Source organism: Schistocerca serialis, chromosome 1 (assembly GCF_023864345.2).
Source record: "Schistocerca serialis cubense isolate TAMUIC-IGC-003099 chromosome 1, iqSchSeri2.2, whole genome shotgun sequence".
Classification (NCBI taxonomy): domain Eukaryota; kingdom Metazoa; phylum Arthropoda; class Insecta; order Orthoptera; family Acrididae; genus Schistocerca; species Schistocerca serialis.
In genome coordinates this window covers 207650001-207667012 of record NC_064638.1, presented here as the reverse complement: position 1 = coordinate 207667012, position 17012 = coordinate 207650001, and the positions used below count along the sequence as shown (strand labels likewise).

General features: G+C 40.5%; 1 protein-coding gene across 2 annotated transcripts in view; it reads right to left on the bottom strand.

Moving 5' to 3' along the window:
* Positions 1-17012, bottom strand: part of LOC126465839 (estradiol 17-beta-dehydrogenase 2-like) — a 152926-nt gene that overhangs the window by 86883 nt on the left and 49031 nt on the right. For both annotated transcript variants that reach the window (XM_050096338.1, XM_050096339.1), the window contains exon 3: positions 1972-2193. In XM_050096338.1, the coding sequence (XP_049952295.1) occupies positions 1972-2193 (222 nt within the window). The remainder of the gene's footprint in view (positions 1-1971; positions 2194-17012) is intronic.

Sequence of the window (17012 nt, the reverse complement as noted above, 5' to 3'; positions counted from 1 at the left end):
GTGGAGCATTTCCAAATGCTGTCCAAAACTGATGATCTCTACATTTAATGTCATCTTCCACAGTGATGAGGTAGCAGATGTCTCGGTGTTCTGTTTTTCAAAGATACACTGACCATTGTTCCCTCATATTGATGGTGCATATTGCACCCAGGTACATGATCGCTGTTTTGGTGTCCTAGGTGGTAGTTCATCCTGACCTCCAAATGTTTAGACGCTGCATCTTTGATTTTTAGGAGTGACAGTGCATGACTACATGTGGAACAAGGTGGTATTCTACAAGACTTAAACGCATAGAGCACGAATAGTATGCACCATTAGTCATCAGTCCCACCAGGGGAGGACTGGAATGATATTCATACACCCAAGCGAGCCTGTAAGTGCCCTCATTCCTCCACATTTTTTGTCATATTTTCATCTACTTTATACATTTTCCATCAGTTTTCGTAATTTTACCAGTTTCTTCATAAGTTCGACGCATATTACTCACTTATCGAGCTCCAAACCAACGAACTTGACACATTGTTGGTCAACAAAACGTCTCAACCCGACGTATGTCAATTTTATCACTTTTGTAGTGATTACTGCTGGTATGGCACACACATCAAAGGTGGTCACGCAAGTTTTAATTTTCACAACTTCTAAGGATATTTCAGGTAGACGTCGATCATTACGCCTGATCAGTCGTAAACAACAATAGCTACATGTAATAGCAATGTGAATAAGTCTGCAACATGCCAATGTATGTTCAAAATCAATATGAAAAAGTAGCTTTTGATAGAGGCTCATAATGAACGTTGGTTAATCCATGTCCAATTTCATATGTTTTTGAAATTGGTCAATCCACAAATAATTTATTGCGACTATGTAATTACGTATTTGGTGTTATAAAAGTACTGGTAATTTTTATACAGAGACGCCAAAGAAGACGCAATTAAAAACTGTTTGAAACCGCTAGTGTGTGTCTACAATGACTACAATAAATACAGCTATAGTGGATGAACGAGCTTTTATTCAGTTATAAGTTTATCAGCTTTAACCATTTCAGCATCTGAATTTTGCTGCTTGAATGTTCTGTAAATTATGTATAAATGCTACTAGCTTCATAGGAGTAATACTAAATGTTCGAGACTTTTTTAGAGAAAAATTACAAACACGTGACAAAGGATAAGCAAACTCCCACAAAATTTACTTTTTAATTTACTTTCCGTTTTTAAACTGACTTCAGGAGCGCGCCAATTCAGCAATCTCAAGCAAGGGAAAGACGATACGATGGCGCACTGGAGACGATTTTCTTGTCGATTACGCTGATAAGTGCAACACAACACTCACTCTCCGAGCAAAAGCCGGCCTCTGTGGCCGAGCGGTTCTAGGCGCTTTAGTCCAGAACCGCGCTGCAGCTACGGTCGCAGGTTCGAATCCTGCCTCGGGCATGGGTGTGCGTGATGTCCTTAGGATAGTTAGGTTTAACTACTAAGTCTAGGGGACTGATGACCTCAGATGTTAAGTCCCATAGTGCCTAGAGCCATTTGAACCATTTGAACCATCCGACCAAAATTTGAGATGCGGCAGGAGGGTAAACTGGGGCAGGTAGCTTATCCTTAGCCAAATTTTGGTAGTTTTAGCTTTCTACTACAAAATGTCTGAACATGAAGCATTAGTCATCTGAAAATAATAACATTTAACGTAGGAGAGGTATCTTACTGGCGGCATTTGAAAAGTATTCGCCGGCTGGAGTGGCCGAGAGGTTAAAGGCGCTACAGTCTGGAACCGTACGACCGCTACGGTCGCAGGTTCGAATCCTGCCTCGGGCATGGATGTGTGTGATGTCCTTAGGTTAGTTAGGTTTAAGTAGTTCTAAGTTCTAGGGGACTTATGAGCACAGCAGTTGAGTCCCATAGTGCTCAGAGCCATTTGAACCATTTTTGAAAAGTATTCCATATTTGCAATACATTTCCTATTGTTCTGAGGTACCTGTGCCTGACGCGTGCGAAAGTGCTGTTTGGACGGAGACGACGGCGTCGGCCACCTGTTGGTCTGAGGTGACATCTAGCGGCAGCACGCGCAACCTGGAGGAGCAGTCTGCGGCGAGTCTGCGCGCATCGGCACCGTCAGGGAACAGGCAGCCCGCGAACACCGGCACCCCCAGCCCGTCCAGATGGCGCGCCAGTTCGTGCCCGAAGCCAGAGTCGCATCCTGCGCAGAACCACAGAATTAGAAAATGTGCCGCTCCTCACAAGGGAAACTCCCCATCACATCCCCCCTCAGATTCTGTAGTAAGAGGGCTCAGTGGATAGCCCGTTAAAAAGCGAACACAGATTAAGCATGAAAACAGAAAGAAGGTGTACTGAACTGTGAAAAAAGAAGCAAAATAGAAACAGTGAGCGGTTTAAGTTCAAGATGATTTACGAGGGTAATCCCAAAAGTAAGGTCTCCTATTTTTTATAAGAACATAGACCTGTTTATTGCCTGCAGGGGTGGCCGAGCGGTTCTAGGCGCTACAGTCTGGAACCGCGACCGCTGCGGTCGCAGGTTCGAATCCTGCCTCGGGCATGGATGTGTGTGATGTTCTTAGGTTAATTAGGTTTAAGTAGTTCTAAGTTCTACGGGACTGATGACCACACCAGTTAAGTCCCATAGTGCTCAAAGACATTTGAACCATTTTTGAAACTGTTTATTCTTACAATGGTTTACATCAGTTTACAGCTTGGACATTTAGCTATTTTTCGACATAATCACCATTTCTGTCGATGCATTTTTGTAGACGTGGCAGTTTTTGTATGCCCATGTCATACCAGCTCGCCGCCATGCTGTTCAGAAAGTTATGAACCTCTTCTTTCACCTCGTCGTTGGAGCTGAGTCGCTTTCTGGCCAAATGTTCTTTTAACCTAGGAAACAGGTGATAGTCACTGGGCGCCAAGTCAGGACTATAGGGTGGGTGGGTGATTATGTTCCACTGAAACCGTTCAGGAGAGCAACGGTTTGCCGAGCGAAGTGTGGGCGAGCATTGTCATGGAGAATGTGTACGCCCTTGCTCAACATTCCTCTTCTACAGTTCTGAATTGCCCGTTTGAGTTTTTTCATTGTCTCACAGTACCTGTCAGCGCTAATTGTGGTCCCAGCGATTCAGCTCCGACGACTAGGTGAAAGAAGAGGTTCATAACTTTCTGAACAGCATGGCGGCGAGCTGGTATGACATGGGCATACAAAAACTGCCACAGCGTCTACAAAAATGCATCGACAGAAATGGTGATTATGTCTAAAAATAGCTAAATGTTCAAGCTGTAAACTGATGTAAACCATTGTAGAAATAAACAGGTCTACGTACTTATAAAAAAATAGGAGACCTTACTTTTGGCATTACCCTTGTACATCGAGCGTAACTCGATAGCCGTGTCGTCATACTTGTGTAGTTACTGCGTTGGTCTCTGAAGTGTGAGATCTGTGTTCAGGTCTCCCTCGTGCCCTTTAATTTTCTTTTCCTTTTTTTTTCACAAAATTGCGTACTGTCCGTCCGTTCATTGACACATCTGTTCGCCGTATTCAAATCTGTGTCTGTGTCGTGGTGTAACAGCAGTGTGTAAGGAAGGGATCTCCAGACGTACGAACCTCCTATTTGTTCTACGCAAGTACCACATGTTATGGATTTCGTTTTGTTTTGGAAGATTTGACTCTTGAATTTCTCTATTGTAACATAGTTTTCACCCGGTTATTTGTTGTTTTCATTTCTGCAAGAGGTCTAAGGGCATCGCACCAGCTCTCGTTGGTTGGTTTGGGGAAGGAGACCAGACAGCGTGGTCATCGGTCTCATCGGATTAGGGAAGGCTTGGGAAGGAAGTCGGCCGTGCCCTTTCAGAGGAACCATCCCGGCATTTGCCTGGAGCGATTTAGGGAAATCACGGAAAACCTAAATCAGGATGGCCGGACGCGGGATTGAACCGTCGTCCTCCCGAATGCGAGTCCAGTGTCTAACCACTGCGCCACCCCGCTCGGTACCAGCTCTCACTATTCATCACATTTACCTGCAACGGTAATATATTCGTACCACATTACTTATATTCTGTAACTAGTGTATGGTGTGACAATTTAGAAGACTAAAGAATGAGGGCAGACACGTCAATGACCGGACAGCCAGTTCGTAATTTTGTAAAAATAAAAAAAAATAAAAAAAATAAGAAAAGAAAAAGCACACAGAAGATTTGAACATGGTTCTCCTGCATTGCAGCCGATCACCATGACCACCCAATGCCGACGGCGTGGCTGTTGCACTGGACTCGATGTTACGTATGTTGAATTTGGAGCATAAACTGTTTCCGGTTTTTTTCTTTACTTTTTTCACAGTTCTTCCTGTTTTCATTGTTTTTCTATGCTCTGTTTTTGACGGGCTATCCATTGGGTCATTTTACCACTAAATCTGAGGGGGTTGCGATGGGGAGTTTCGCTTTCAGAGCCAACATTTATAGTAAGAGATACGTCACAACTACCTTGTCGTGCTGCTTCTTATGATAAAGTTTCTAATCTCGCTAGAAGTAGATTCCTTCCTCAACTCAGAGACCCAAGTACTTCACTTACAAGCCTCCACTTTACAGCTACCTCTCTCACACAGTCTCTCTTTTACCATTCTTGACACAATACTTCGAGTACAGCAAAAGCCCATCGCATCAGTACTCACCTTCTTGCACCTATTCGCATGACACATGTGCCGAAACTGCCTTCCTTGACTTACTTCAGGGGTTTTCGTGAACTCGAATGTCTCTACCACACTATTTGAATTAATACATGCAGATGACAAAAGTCATGGGATACCTCTCAATATCCTTTTGCCTGGAGTAGTGCAGCAACTCGATGTGGCATAGCCTTAACAAGTCGTTGGAAGTCCCCTGCAAAAATATTGATCCATTTTGCCTCTATAGCCGTCTATAATAACGAAAGTGTTGCGGTGCAGGATTTCGGCATGAACTTATCTCTCGATTAGGTCCAATAAATTTTCGATGTGATTCGTGTCAAACGATCTGGGTGGCCAAATCATTCGCTCGAATTGCCAAGAATGTTGTTTAAACCATGCGCGTAGAACTGTGGCTCGGTTACATGGCACATTTTCATCCATAAAAATTCCTTCATTGTTTAACCACTTGAAGACTATGAATGGCTGTAAATGGTCTCCAAGTGGTCGAACGTAGTCATTTACAGTCATTAGTCGAGTCATTTTGACCAGAGGACCCAATCCATTCTACGTAAACTCAGCCCACACCATTATGGAGCCACCACAAGCTTACACAATGCCTTGTTGACGACTTGGGTCCATGGCTTCATGGAGTCTGAGCCAGACTCTGTCCCTATCATCAGTTCTTACTGACTGAAATCGGGACTCATCTGACCAGGCTAAGGTTTTGCAGTCGTCTAGGGTCCAATTGATGCGGACAAAAGCCCAGAAGAGGCGCTGCAAGCGATGTCATGCTGTTAGCAAATGGACTAGCATCCGTCGTCTGCCATAACTCATTAACGCCGACTTTCGGCAGATACGTTTGTCATAAACCTGACGTTGTTTTCTACGGCTAATTCACACAGTGTTGCTTGCTGTTAGCACTGATAATCCTACACAGACGGCGCTGCTAGTAAAGCAAAGGCGATCGACAACGGCATTGTCTGCGTTGAGACGTAATGCCTGAAATTGGTATTCCAGGCACACACTTGACACTGTGGATCTGAGAATATTGAATTCCCTAACGATTTCCAAAATGGAATGTCCCATGCTTCTAGCTCCAACTACCATTCCGCGTTCAACGTCAGTTAATTCATGTCGTGCGGCGATATTCAGGTCGTAAAGTTTTCACATGAATCACCTGAGTACAAACGACAGCTTCGCCGATGCGCTGTCCCTGTGCACCTTGTGTAAGCGATGCTACCGCCATCTGTGTATGTGAATATCGCTATCTCAGAACTTGTCACCTCAGTGTGGTGCAGTCACAGCCCGGGATCTACAAATTTCCAAATTGGGGCAAAAACTTAATAATCCCCCACCCCCCCCCCCGGCCGCCACCACCTCGAGCGTTTGCGTTGATATGTAAAACATATATGTTCGAGGAAATGTAAGACTCGTTACTTGGACTTCAGTGTGCCAAAGTGCAGTGCCACACCTTTTCACACAGCATTCTTCTCTCGCTCTGCGGACTTCAGACGTGTATATATTGTAAAGGAATTCATCAAACCTATAAATTAAAATATCCTTGAGTCCCTCTCCTGCTCCCAGTCGGCTGGTTTGACGCCCTACCCCCTTAAAAATACACAATTAATATTGTGTGGGATTATTTGTGAGTGGGAGAATAACAGCTCTTCAGAAAATTTGCAATCTTTACTGCCTATTAGCTAATAACTTTCTGTTTTGTATAACATAAAATTAAATATAGGTAACAAAAAAGCAGTAAAGACAAGAGGCAAGCAAGACAGTACACATTTCTTCAATCCTTAGGTCCCAGCATTTTTTTTCTCTCTAATCTTGCTACGGATTTACACGGCGTGCTTGCCTTTCTGCGACATAATCTATTACCTCATCAAAGTTCGCCAAACGTTTTGATACATGAAAAATGGAAGTGTCATTATCTAATACTGAAAAAGCTGTTAATGTGAATAGTAACCAAGACTGGTGTGGTTCTTGGCTTTGATTACGTCTGTTTTGTCACTGATCGCCAGATAAACGAAATAGAACTTTCTAATGTTGCAACAGTTATAGCACATCCCAAATAAGCGATACAGTTTTGGCAGAAAATGATCATTTTTATATTCCTCGTTAACATAAATAACACGACAGAATATAATTCACAAAGTACCAATATCAAATGCCTGTTAGGCTTACTGCAAGCAAAAAGTTTTTTGTGATGGAATAGTTTTACATTTCATTCATATGCTCCAGTTTCTCACATATTAGATCGAAAAGTAGTAGTAATACGAAAATTTTATATAAATCTGAAATCGTCATATTCTTCTATATAATTTCTATGATATCCCCTTTGCTTCTCCTACCTCGTTCTAACAAACAATCTTGTCATCACTAAGTCTGTAACTATTTCTGTCTAGTCAAAACTTATTCTCCGGCGAAAATCACTAATCCTGCCAGAATCAGCGGTCTAGTTATCCCGCGTTTATTCTCTGGCGAGGCGTTTTTACGTGTTCCTGCAACACAATTCCGAGAAAAGAACTTATGCGGCTGGTAACTGGGGACTGTGCAACTGACCGTTAGTAGTGTAGCGATCTGGCAACAATTTTCTGTTAGAATTTCATTATCTTTGATACACGGAGAAGGCAATATTCAGTCTACCTTATTTGTTATTTCTGTTAGTCGTTTATTTTCGCTCTGGTAGTCTGAATCTATGGAGATCACTAATAATTATAACAACGCTGATCATTCGCACAGCCAATCACCAACATAAACAAACAGTGACCGGCATTCACCGGTTTGGGTTTATTCATCTCAGCTCGTGTAGTCCCATCCCCTTTTGTCTGCGGGAAAGTTTTTTTATTTCTAGATGCGAAGGAGATTCCTCTGGCAGAGACATCACGTACACTATGCATTCGAAAACCAACTTATGATTCGTTCAGAAATCAACTTAAAATTTCTACAAAAATGTTCAAAAATCAACAGAGATGCGTTTCAGTATCATAAGAAAAATCGAGTGACCTTTAGTCTACTAAACGAAGAAGGAGAACAGCAAAGAATCACTTTGACAAACATGGACGTTGTAATTATTAAGTTTATTAAAAAACACGAGGAATGAATTAATTTGAAAATTCCGCTTTCACACCGCAGTTGTAAGCTTCTACTCCCACAGCTTTAAGTTTATATCAAGGGAAGTAGCAGTTGCAACTGTAATTAAAGATTGGCAGAATTTCGGTTAGGATAGAAGTAACATGGAAGGTTAAAAGCTGTGACCATGAACATAGCAGCAATGTCAAGTCACTGTTTCTATTTAAACTAGTTTGGTTATCATTAACTGAAACTGAAACAATCACTGACGTGAAAAATATCACTATACGGTAATTTACAGTGAAACAGGGACTTAAATATAATCACTATTTATATTTCACACTTTTCAAACCCAACAGTTCCATTTGGCACTTGTACCTCGTAACTTTGATACAATACCGTTCACGCTATGATCAGTGTCTTGCTGCCTGTTTCACAGGAACACCGTAAGAATTTAGAACATCCTATAACAAAGTGCTATTTCTCAATATTCACATCATCTGAATCACTTCTAAGCAGAAAATTAGATTTTTAATTATAATTTCCTATCGTATTCCTTTGACCAGTATTACTAATTAATATTGTTGCTTCATCAAATTTCCTCTACTTTCCTCATCATTTATAATGATTTCACATTTAATATTCATCACAATCTCATGTGAAGTCAGTTCTCTAACGCTGACCATCTCAAAATTTTACTGATCCTACGTAACTCAAGCGAGATCGGAACGTCGTTCATTTGTTTGCTGTGTGTTAAATCGATTCTCCTGTGGCTCTCCAATGCAACAGAATTTCAAGGAATATGTTGTTCTGGATTTAGCTTTGAGTTTCGCAGTAACTGTAAACAGAGCCACTGCAGTAAAACTTGAGAAATCACGTAATCTTACTGTTACAGCAAAGCTTGCAACTATGAATAACTTCAATCAGTCAACCTTCGATCAAATCCTGGTGATAGAGAGAAATTTAGTGGGTCTGTAAGACTGTACGATACAGCAATCAGCGGCCATAAAGATTTAATACTTATCACTGCTGTTGAAGGAGAGCAACTAGAAAACAACTTACTAAATATAGAAATGCAATACCTTCAGTAAGAATAACATAAATAGAAGATTGCTCTGCTCTTAATGATACTGAAAGTTTTAATAAGTATATCTAAAAAACTAGTACAACATTCTGATACGGACTCTGTCTAAAAATTGTAAACATTGGAGCAAAAAGAATACATAGCCATATGTATGTAAAGACCTCTTCAAGTAAAATAAAAGCTCTCTTAGACATCATGCAAAAGGAAACTGGTACAATAAGGATATCAATGAGAATCGAGGCTTGTTACACAACAAGTTACAGACAAAAATGAAAGAGAAAACACTTTTAACAGCTACCTCACTGGAACAGCTGCAAATTTAATAAAAATCAATTTCAGTGGAAATTAGCAGAAAATGAAAGACATTACCAATACCTGTAAATTATCAATATTCGTTGGTACCGTTATCAGGAAGGAATCAATCAAGAGTACTTTATAGTTCTCCCTCCAATACATAAATGAGCTCCCCACTCACCTATGTCAATGTTCACTACAATCATAGATCCTGAGAAAGTGTTAAAATGATGATAAAGAGATGAATAACCGCTGTATTCTAGTAACCTCCTGATTGTTTCTAAGGTTTTGGAAAAATACTTACAAAAAGTTAACGTAGTTCATAAACAGTAATGTAATACTAACAGCAAACAACAGGTACACTTTTAGAACTAGCGAAATCTTTCAGCGTGGCAAACCAAAGAACGCATTTAAACAAGCCAGAGTGCATCAGCATAATGAATCTATGAAATGATAGACTGATTTATTGTTTAGCAACCAGAAGCAAAAGTAAGCATAAGAGTTGTTCTAGTAGAATCACAGATAGAATGCCGAGAGTGCTGAATCACGTAGGGGTACCTCAAATATGTGTAGCAGCATCTCATTTTTTCGCGACTGGTGTCAATGATCTTGACATGCATCTTGGTTCAGGTTACAAATTCTGTTCTCCGATGATATAACTTTTTTAGTAAAAGCAGCAAAAATCAAGATATTCACCATGTAGTAAACTTTGTTACTAGTCCTGATCTATATTAATGACATAGGAGACAATCTCAGTAGCCCTCTTAGATTATTGGCAGATGATACTACCATATACCGTCTTGTAAAGTCATCAGATGACCAAAATGAATTGCAAAATGATTTAGATAACATATCTTTGTGGTGCGAAAAGTGGCAATTCACCCTGAATAAAGAAAAGTGTGGAGTTACACACATGAGTACTAAAAGAAATCCGCTAAATTTCGATTACGCGATAAGTCACACAAATCTGAAGGCTGTAAATTCAGCTAAATACTTAGAGATTACAATTACAAATAACCTAAGTGGTAACGATCAGATAGATAATGTTGTGGGTAGAGCAAACCAAAGACTGTGATTCATTGGCAGAACACTTAGAAGGTGCAACAGATCTACCAAAGAGAGTGCTTACACTACAATTGTCCGCCATATTCTGGAGTACTGCTATGTGATGTGGAATCCGTATCAGATGGGACTGACGGATGATATTGAAAAAGTTCAGAGAAGGGCGGTTCGTTTTGTATTATCGCGAAATAGGGGAGGTAGTGCAACATACATGACACGTGAACTGAAGTGGCAATCATTAAAACAAAGGCGTTTTTCGCTGCGATGGAATCTCCTCATGAAATTTCAATCACCAGTTTTCTCCTCCGATTGTGACAACATTCTGTTGGCACCCACTTACATAGGGAAAAATGATCATTACTATAAAATAAGACAAATCATGGCTCCCACAGAAAAATTTAAGTGCTCGTTTTTCCCGCGCGCCGTTCGAGAGTGGAACGGTAGAGAGACAGCTTGAAGGTGGTTCATTGAACCCCCTGCCAGGCACTTAATTGTGAATAACAGAGTAATCCACTACATTTCGATCTCATGTTTGAGACAAAAAAAAAATTGTTCAAATGGCTCTGAGCACCATGCGACTTAACTTCTGAGGTCATCAGTCGCCTAGAACTTAGAACTAATTAAACCTAACTAACATCACACACATCCATGCCCGAGGCAGGATTCGAACCTGCGACCGTAGCGGTCACGCGGTTCCAGACTGAAGCGCCTTTAACCGCACGGCCACACCGGCCGGCATGTTTGAGAAACTGGAGCATACAAATGAAATGTAAAACTATTTCTTAACATAAAACTTTTTGTTTCCAGTAGGCCTAACAGGCATTTGATATTGGTACTTTGTGAATTATTTTCTGTCTTGTTATTTATGTTAACGATGAAAATAAAAATGATGATTTGTGCCAAAACTGTCTCGCTTATTTGGGATGTGCTATAACTGTTGTAATATTAGAAAGGTCTATTTCGTTTATCTGGCAGACCGTGACAAAATAGACGTAATCAAACCGAACAACCACACCAGTCTTGGTTACTATTGGTATTAACAGCTATTTCAGTATTAGATAACGACACTTCGATTTTTCATGTAGCAAAACGTTTGGTGAACTTTGATGAGGTAATAGATTCTGTCGCAGAAAGGCAAGCACGCCGTGTAAATCCGTAGCAAGATTAGAGAGAAAAAAAATGCTGGAACCTAAGGATTGAAGAAATGTGTACTGTCTTGCTTGTCACTTGTCTTTACTGCTTTTATGTTACCTATATTTAATTTTATGTTATACAAAACAGAAAGTTATTACCTAATAGGCAGTAAAAATCGAAAATTTTCTGAAGAGTTCTTATTCTCCTACTCACAAATAATCCCACACAATATTAATTGTGTATTTTTAAGGGGGTAGGAAGTCAAACCAGCCGACTGGGAGCAGGAGGGGACTCCAGGACATTTTAATTTATAGATTTGATGGCTTCTTTTACAAAATATACACGTTTGAATTCTGCAGAGCGAAATACAGTGACGTGTGAGGGAAGAATGCTGTGTGATAATGTGCGGCACTGTGTTTTGGTACACTTAAGATCAAATAACAAGTCTTCCATTTCCTCGAACATATATGTTTTACATATCCAACTCCACAGAAAGATGTGGGCAACAAAATGAACATATTTCTCAAAAATCAATACTTTTTGATGTCCTAACTCGAACGGTCGAGATGTAGGGGGTGTGAAGGGGGCGGGGGGAGAGGGGGGGGGGGGTGAGGGGCGCCGCTATTAGGTTTTTGCCCCAGGAACTTTGGACTTAAAGTTATGAGCAACCAATTTCAAAAACGTACACAAAAGCTAACCACATGGGGATCACCCAATCTGAGACAAGGCGAATACCAAATTGATCACGTCGCGATTTCCAAGGAAAATACGAAATAAATTCTAAACGTCACATCTCGCAAATGCGCTTTTCAATCAGACCATCATCTCCTACAAATAAAGACAAATTTTCAACCCAATAGAAGACAAAAATATCCACCCAAAAACATGAAGCCAGATCCGGAATGCCTGAAACTCAACGAAGCAAAAATCATCAAACCAATTAATCAGGAAAAATCGATAGACTGGAAGAAACTAATTCAGGAAGGCATACAAAAACAGATTGCAAAGGTAATTCGAAAAGAAAAACGAGGATATGACAACAATAGACCCCACGAAATGCAACAGGATTTCAACAAAAGTAATACAAGAAATTTCTACAAGACGTTTAGAGAAAACCTACAGGAATACCATGCACCCAGTCTGTGTTTCAAAAAACCCGACGCCTCGTTGGAAACCAACTCAAAACACAATTGCAAAATATTGGTCCAGTATTTCTGCCCCCTTCTTATCTGTGAACCACCACAGGACAAACTTGATTTCACACCCGCGGTATTCACACGTCCGGACTCGAAAGTCCCAGATCTCGCAGAAATTGCAGCGATAATCAAGTACATCTGGAACAAAAAAGCACCAGGAGAAGATTGGATTATCGCAGAACTGTGTAAACTGAACGATCCTACACTGAAACAGAAACTTCATCACATAATCTCTGACACATGGGAGATGGAGGAAATACCAGAAGACTGGAAATGCGCTCTGATCCACCCGTTACATAAAAAGGGTGGCAAGACCGACATCAACAACTACAGAGGAATCTCCCTCCTTCCAGTGGCGAACAAAATCCTCTCCTAAGCACTTATAAACAGAATAGAACCCCAGGTGAATCCACTTCTTGGTGAATTTGAGGCCAGATTCAGATAAGGGCGATCATGTGCTGAACAGATCTGGAGCCTAAAGACGATACTACAAATGAAAAATGCAGGAATACAGTAATTTCATTCACCAATTACAGGAAAGCTTATGACTCAATAGACCGAGAAACCCTCTTTGTACAAATGGCTCTGAGCACTATGGGACTTTATAACTTCTGAGATCATCAGTCCCCTAGAACTTAGAACTACTTAAACCTAACTAACCTAAGGAGATCACACACACCCATGCCCGAGGCAGGATTCAAACCTGCGACCGTAGCGGTCGCGAGGTTCCAAGCTGTAGCGCCTAGAACCGATCGGCCACCCCGGCCGGCGATAAACCCTCTTTAAAAGCATGGGAGAATTCGGAGTCGACTGAAAGGTCTAGAAAATCCTAGAACAGACACTTACAAGAACAACTTCGCAAGTGAAATTCATGGGTGAGATATCGGAACACTTTGAAATTAGAACGGGAGTACGGCAGGGGGCAGACTATTCCCGAGACTTTTCAATACTGTTCTAGAAAATATCCTCAAAGAATGAGAACCTCATGTAAAAGGTGTCCAAACTGGTATCAGAAAAGAAAACTATACTAAAGTGAAATGCCTTGCCTTCGCGGACGATATTGCGATTATCAGAAACAACAGGACAGAAGCGATTCACGCAGTTGAAAAACTACATGAAATTGCACAGAAAACTGGATTGCAAATTTCGTATGAGAAAACCCAGTATATGGAAAGACGGCTAGAAAATAAGTCCCCGCTGATCACGAAACGCGCTAACATCACACAAGTCAGCCAATTTGACTATCTTGGCGGAACTAATACAGTCATCAGGACTGAACAGAATCGCCAATGAACAAATGATCAGCTAACTGCAAAAGGCATATAAATAAACATGAGCCTACTATAACAAGAAATGCAATTCTACATACGCAAAACTGAGACATTACAAAACTGTGATTCTTCCAGAAGCAACATACGCAGCTGAAACAAAATTAGGTAAATAGAAAAAATGGAACGAAAAATTCTTAGGAAGATTTACGAAGGAATCAACAAAAACGGCATTTGGATGAAGAGACCTCAGAACGAACTCTTTCAAAAGACCATCAGAATAAACGAAGAAATCAGGGAAAGCCGAGCAAAGTTCTACACACACATCTACAAGATGAAGAACACCAGAACAGCAAAGATATCGAAATAGACGACAGAGGGATAGAGCTGGCCCCCCTTCTTGCAGCGGTGTACCGTAGGTCTCTAGAAGAGCGTAGCGTTCCAAAGGATTGGAAAAGGGCACAGGTCATCCCCGTTTTCAAAAAGGGACGTCGAACAGATGTGCAGAACTATAGACCTATATCCCTAACGTCGATCAGTTGTAGAATTTTGGAACACGTATTATGTTTGAGTATAATGACTTTTCTGGAGACTAGAAATCTACTCTGTAGGAATCAGCATGGGTTTCGAATAAGACGATCGTGTGAAACCCAGCTCGTGCTATTCGTCCACGAGACTCGGAGGGCCATAGACACGGGTTCACAGGTAGATGCCGTGTTTCTTGACTTCCGCAAGGCGTTCGATACAGTTCCCCACAGTCGTTTAATGAACAAAGAAAGAGCATATGGACTATCAGACTAATTGTGTGATTGGATTGAAGAGTTCCTAGATAACAGAACGCAGCATGTCATTCTCAATGGAGAGAAGTCTTCCGAAGTAAGAGTGATTTCAGGTGTGCCGCAGGGAAGTGTCGTAGGACCGTTGCTATTCACAATATACATAAATGACCTTGTGGATGACATCGGAAGTTCACTGAGGCTTTTTGCGGATGATGCTGTGGTATATCGAGAGGTTGTAACAATGGAAAATTGTACTGGAATGCAGGAGGATCTGCAGCGAATTAACGCATGGGGCAGGCAATGGCAATTGAATCTCAATGCAGACAAGTTTAATGTGCTGCGAATACATAGAAAGAAAGATCCCTTATCATTTAGCTACAATATAGCAGGGCAGTAACTGGAAGCAGTTAATTACATAAATTATCTGGGAGTACGCATTAGGAGTGGTTTAAAATGGAATGATCATATAAAGTTGATCGTTGGTAAAGCAGATGCCAGACCTAGATTCTTTGGAAGAATCCTAAGGAAATGCAATCCGAAAACAAAGGAAGTAGGTTACAGTACACTTGTTCGCCCACTGCTTGAATACTGCTCACCATTGTGGGATCCGTACCAGGTTGGATTGATAGAAGAGATAGAGAAGATCCAACGGAGAGCAGCGCCCTTCATTACAGGATCATTTAGTAATCGCGAAAGCGTTACGGAGATGATAGATAAACTCCAGTGGAAGACTCTGCAGGAGAGACGCTCAGTAGCTCGGTACGGGCTTTTGTTGAAGTTTCGAGAACATTCCTTCACCGAGGAGTCAAGCAGTATATTGCTCTCTCCTAAGTATATCTCGCGAAGAGACCATGAGGATAAAATCAGAGAGATTAGAGCTCACACAGAGGCATACCGACAATCCTTCTTTCCACGAACAATGCGAGACTGGAATAGAAGGAGAACCGATAGAGGTACTCAAGGTACCCTCCGCCACACACCGACAGGTGGCTTGCGGAGTATGGATGTAGATGTAGATGTAGAAATTACTAGATATTATAACAAAGAATAAATGCAGCATCGAGTGGCTAAAGGAGGTCCTGAGGGACATGCAACAGATCAACACGGAAAATCTCGAAGACCGCAAAGAGAGACAGAGTAAAATCATGAATGTGGAGTTCGAGCAAAGAACAACGCAACAACCTGATACCAAATGGACAGACGAACGGAAGAGAGAGCTTTCTGAGAGGATGAAAAGTTTCTGGAAGAGGAAGAGGGAAAACATCAAAAATATAATCGTGAATTCACGTTCAATCGATTAAATAAATTATTTATATGGATATATAATTACTCAAATAGTGTCAGAAATTCATATTTTCTTTTTGATAAAGTCCTTTTCTATGTCCTAGAAACGTATGGCGAATCTCCGATACAAACTGGATTACATACTCCTTCTGTTTCTCGTTTTTTGTAAATTGTTTATCGTACTATTTCATAAACTTGATGCCTATTTCAGCCATGTCATTTAAAAATTTCTGTTTAATGACTCAGAGTATACACGATACCTTCCTTCATACCAGTGCGAAGGAATTTGTCAGGCAAATGAAATCTGGTAAAAATACTGTTTATTAGACACAAATTGTTCTAATTTCTGGGATTTTATCGATTCCTACCTGAACCTCTCTAATATATTCTTTGATGAATCTGCATCGTAATTCAATGGACTTGTCATTTTCTTTTTAATTCGGAGGAAAATGCGACAGAACAGGAGACAAATACCATATTTTTTTCGTTTTTTTCCTGTAGACATTTTCTTGTCTGGAGACATGAGGGAAATGGCGGATAACCTGACATTTATTCAGTGAAAGAATATTGAAATTTATGTGCTGTGCTTTGGCTTTAAAGGAACACAAAATCTCATTTCAACATTGAAAGTGATAAGGAGAATACAAATATAACAAAATACTTTCTCTTTTCTTGTGGTCTTAAGTTAAGTAGTGGAACCAACACATGCCTAAACGCATTTATTTCTATTTCGGTGTTCTTATCGTAATGGAAAGTAGATTATGCTGTCTACCATGACATAAAAAACCGTTTTTTTATATGACTTGGTATGATGTGAGGTATTGTGTAATATCTCATCCGATTAGGACAATTTTCAGAAAATATGAAATCTATGAGTCTCATTTTTATTACGGATAGTAACATCTAAAAAATTTATAGTTTTCTCTTTCCCTTATTCAACTGAGAACTGTGTTTCTGTGCAGGTCACTGAATTTCTGATGATTGTGGATACCTTCTCTTTTGTTCCACTGAACATAGTTTTCTCTTTCCCTTATTCAACTGTGAACTGTATGTTTTTGTGCAGGTCACTGAATTTCTGATAATTGTGGATACCTTCTCTTTTGTTCCACCGAAAAAAGAGCTTGGTACATAATTGTAACGTTGCTCTTATTGTATAGAAAATAAAACACTGTA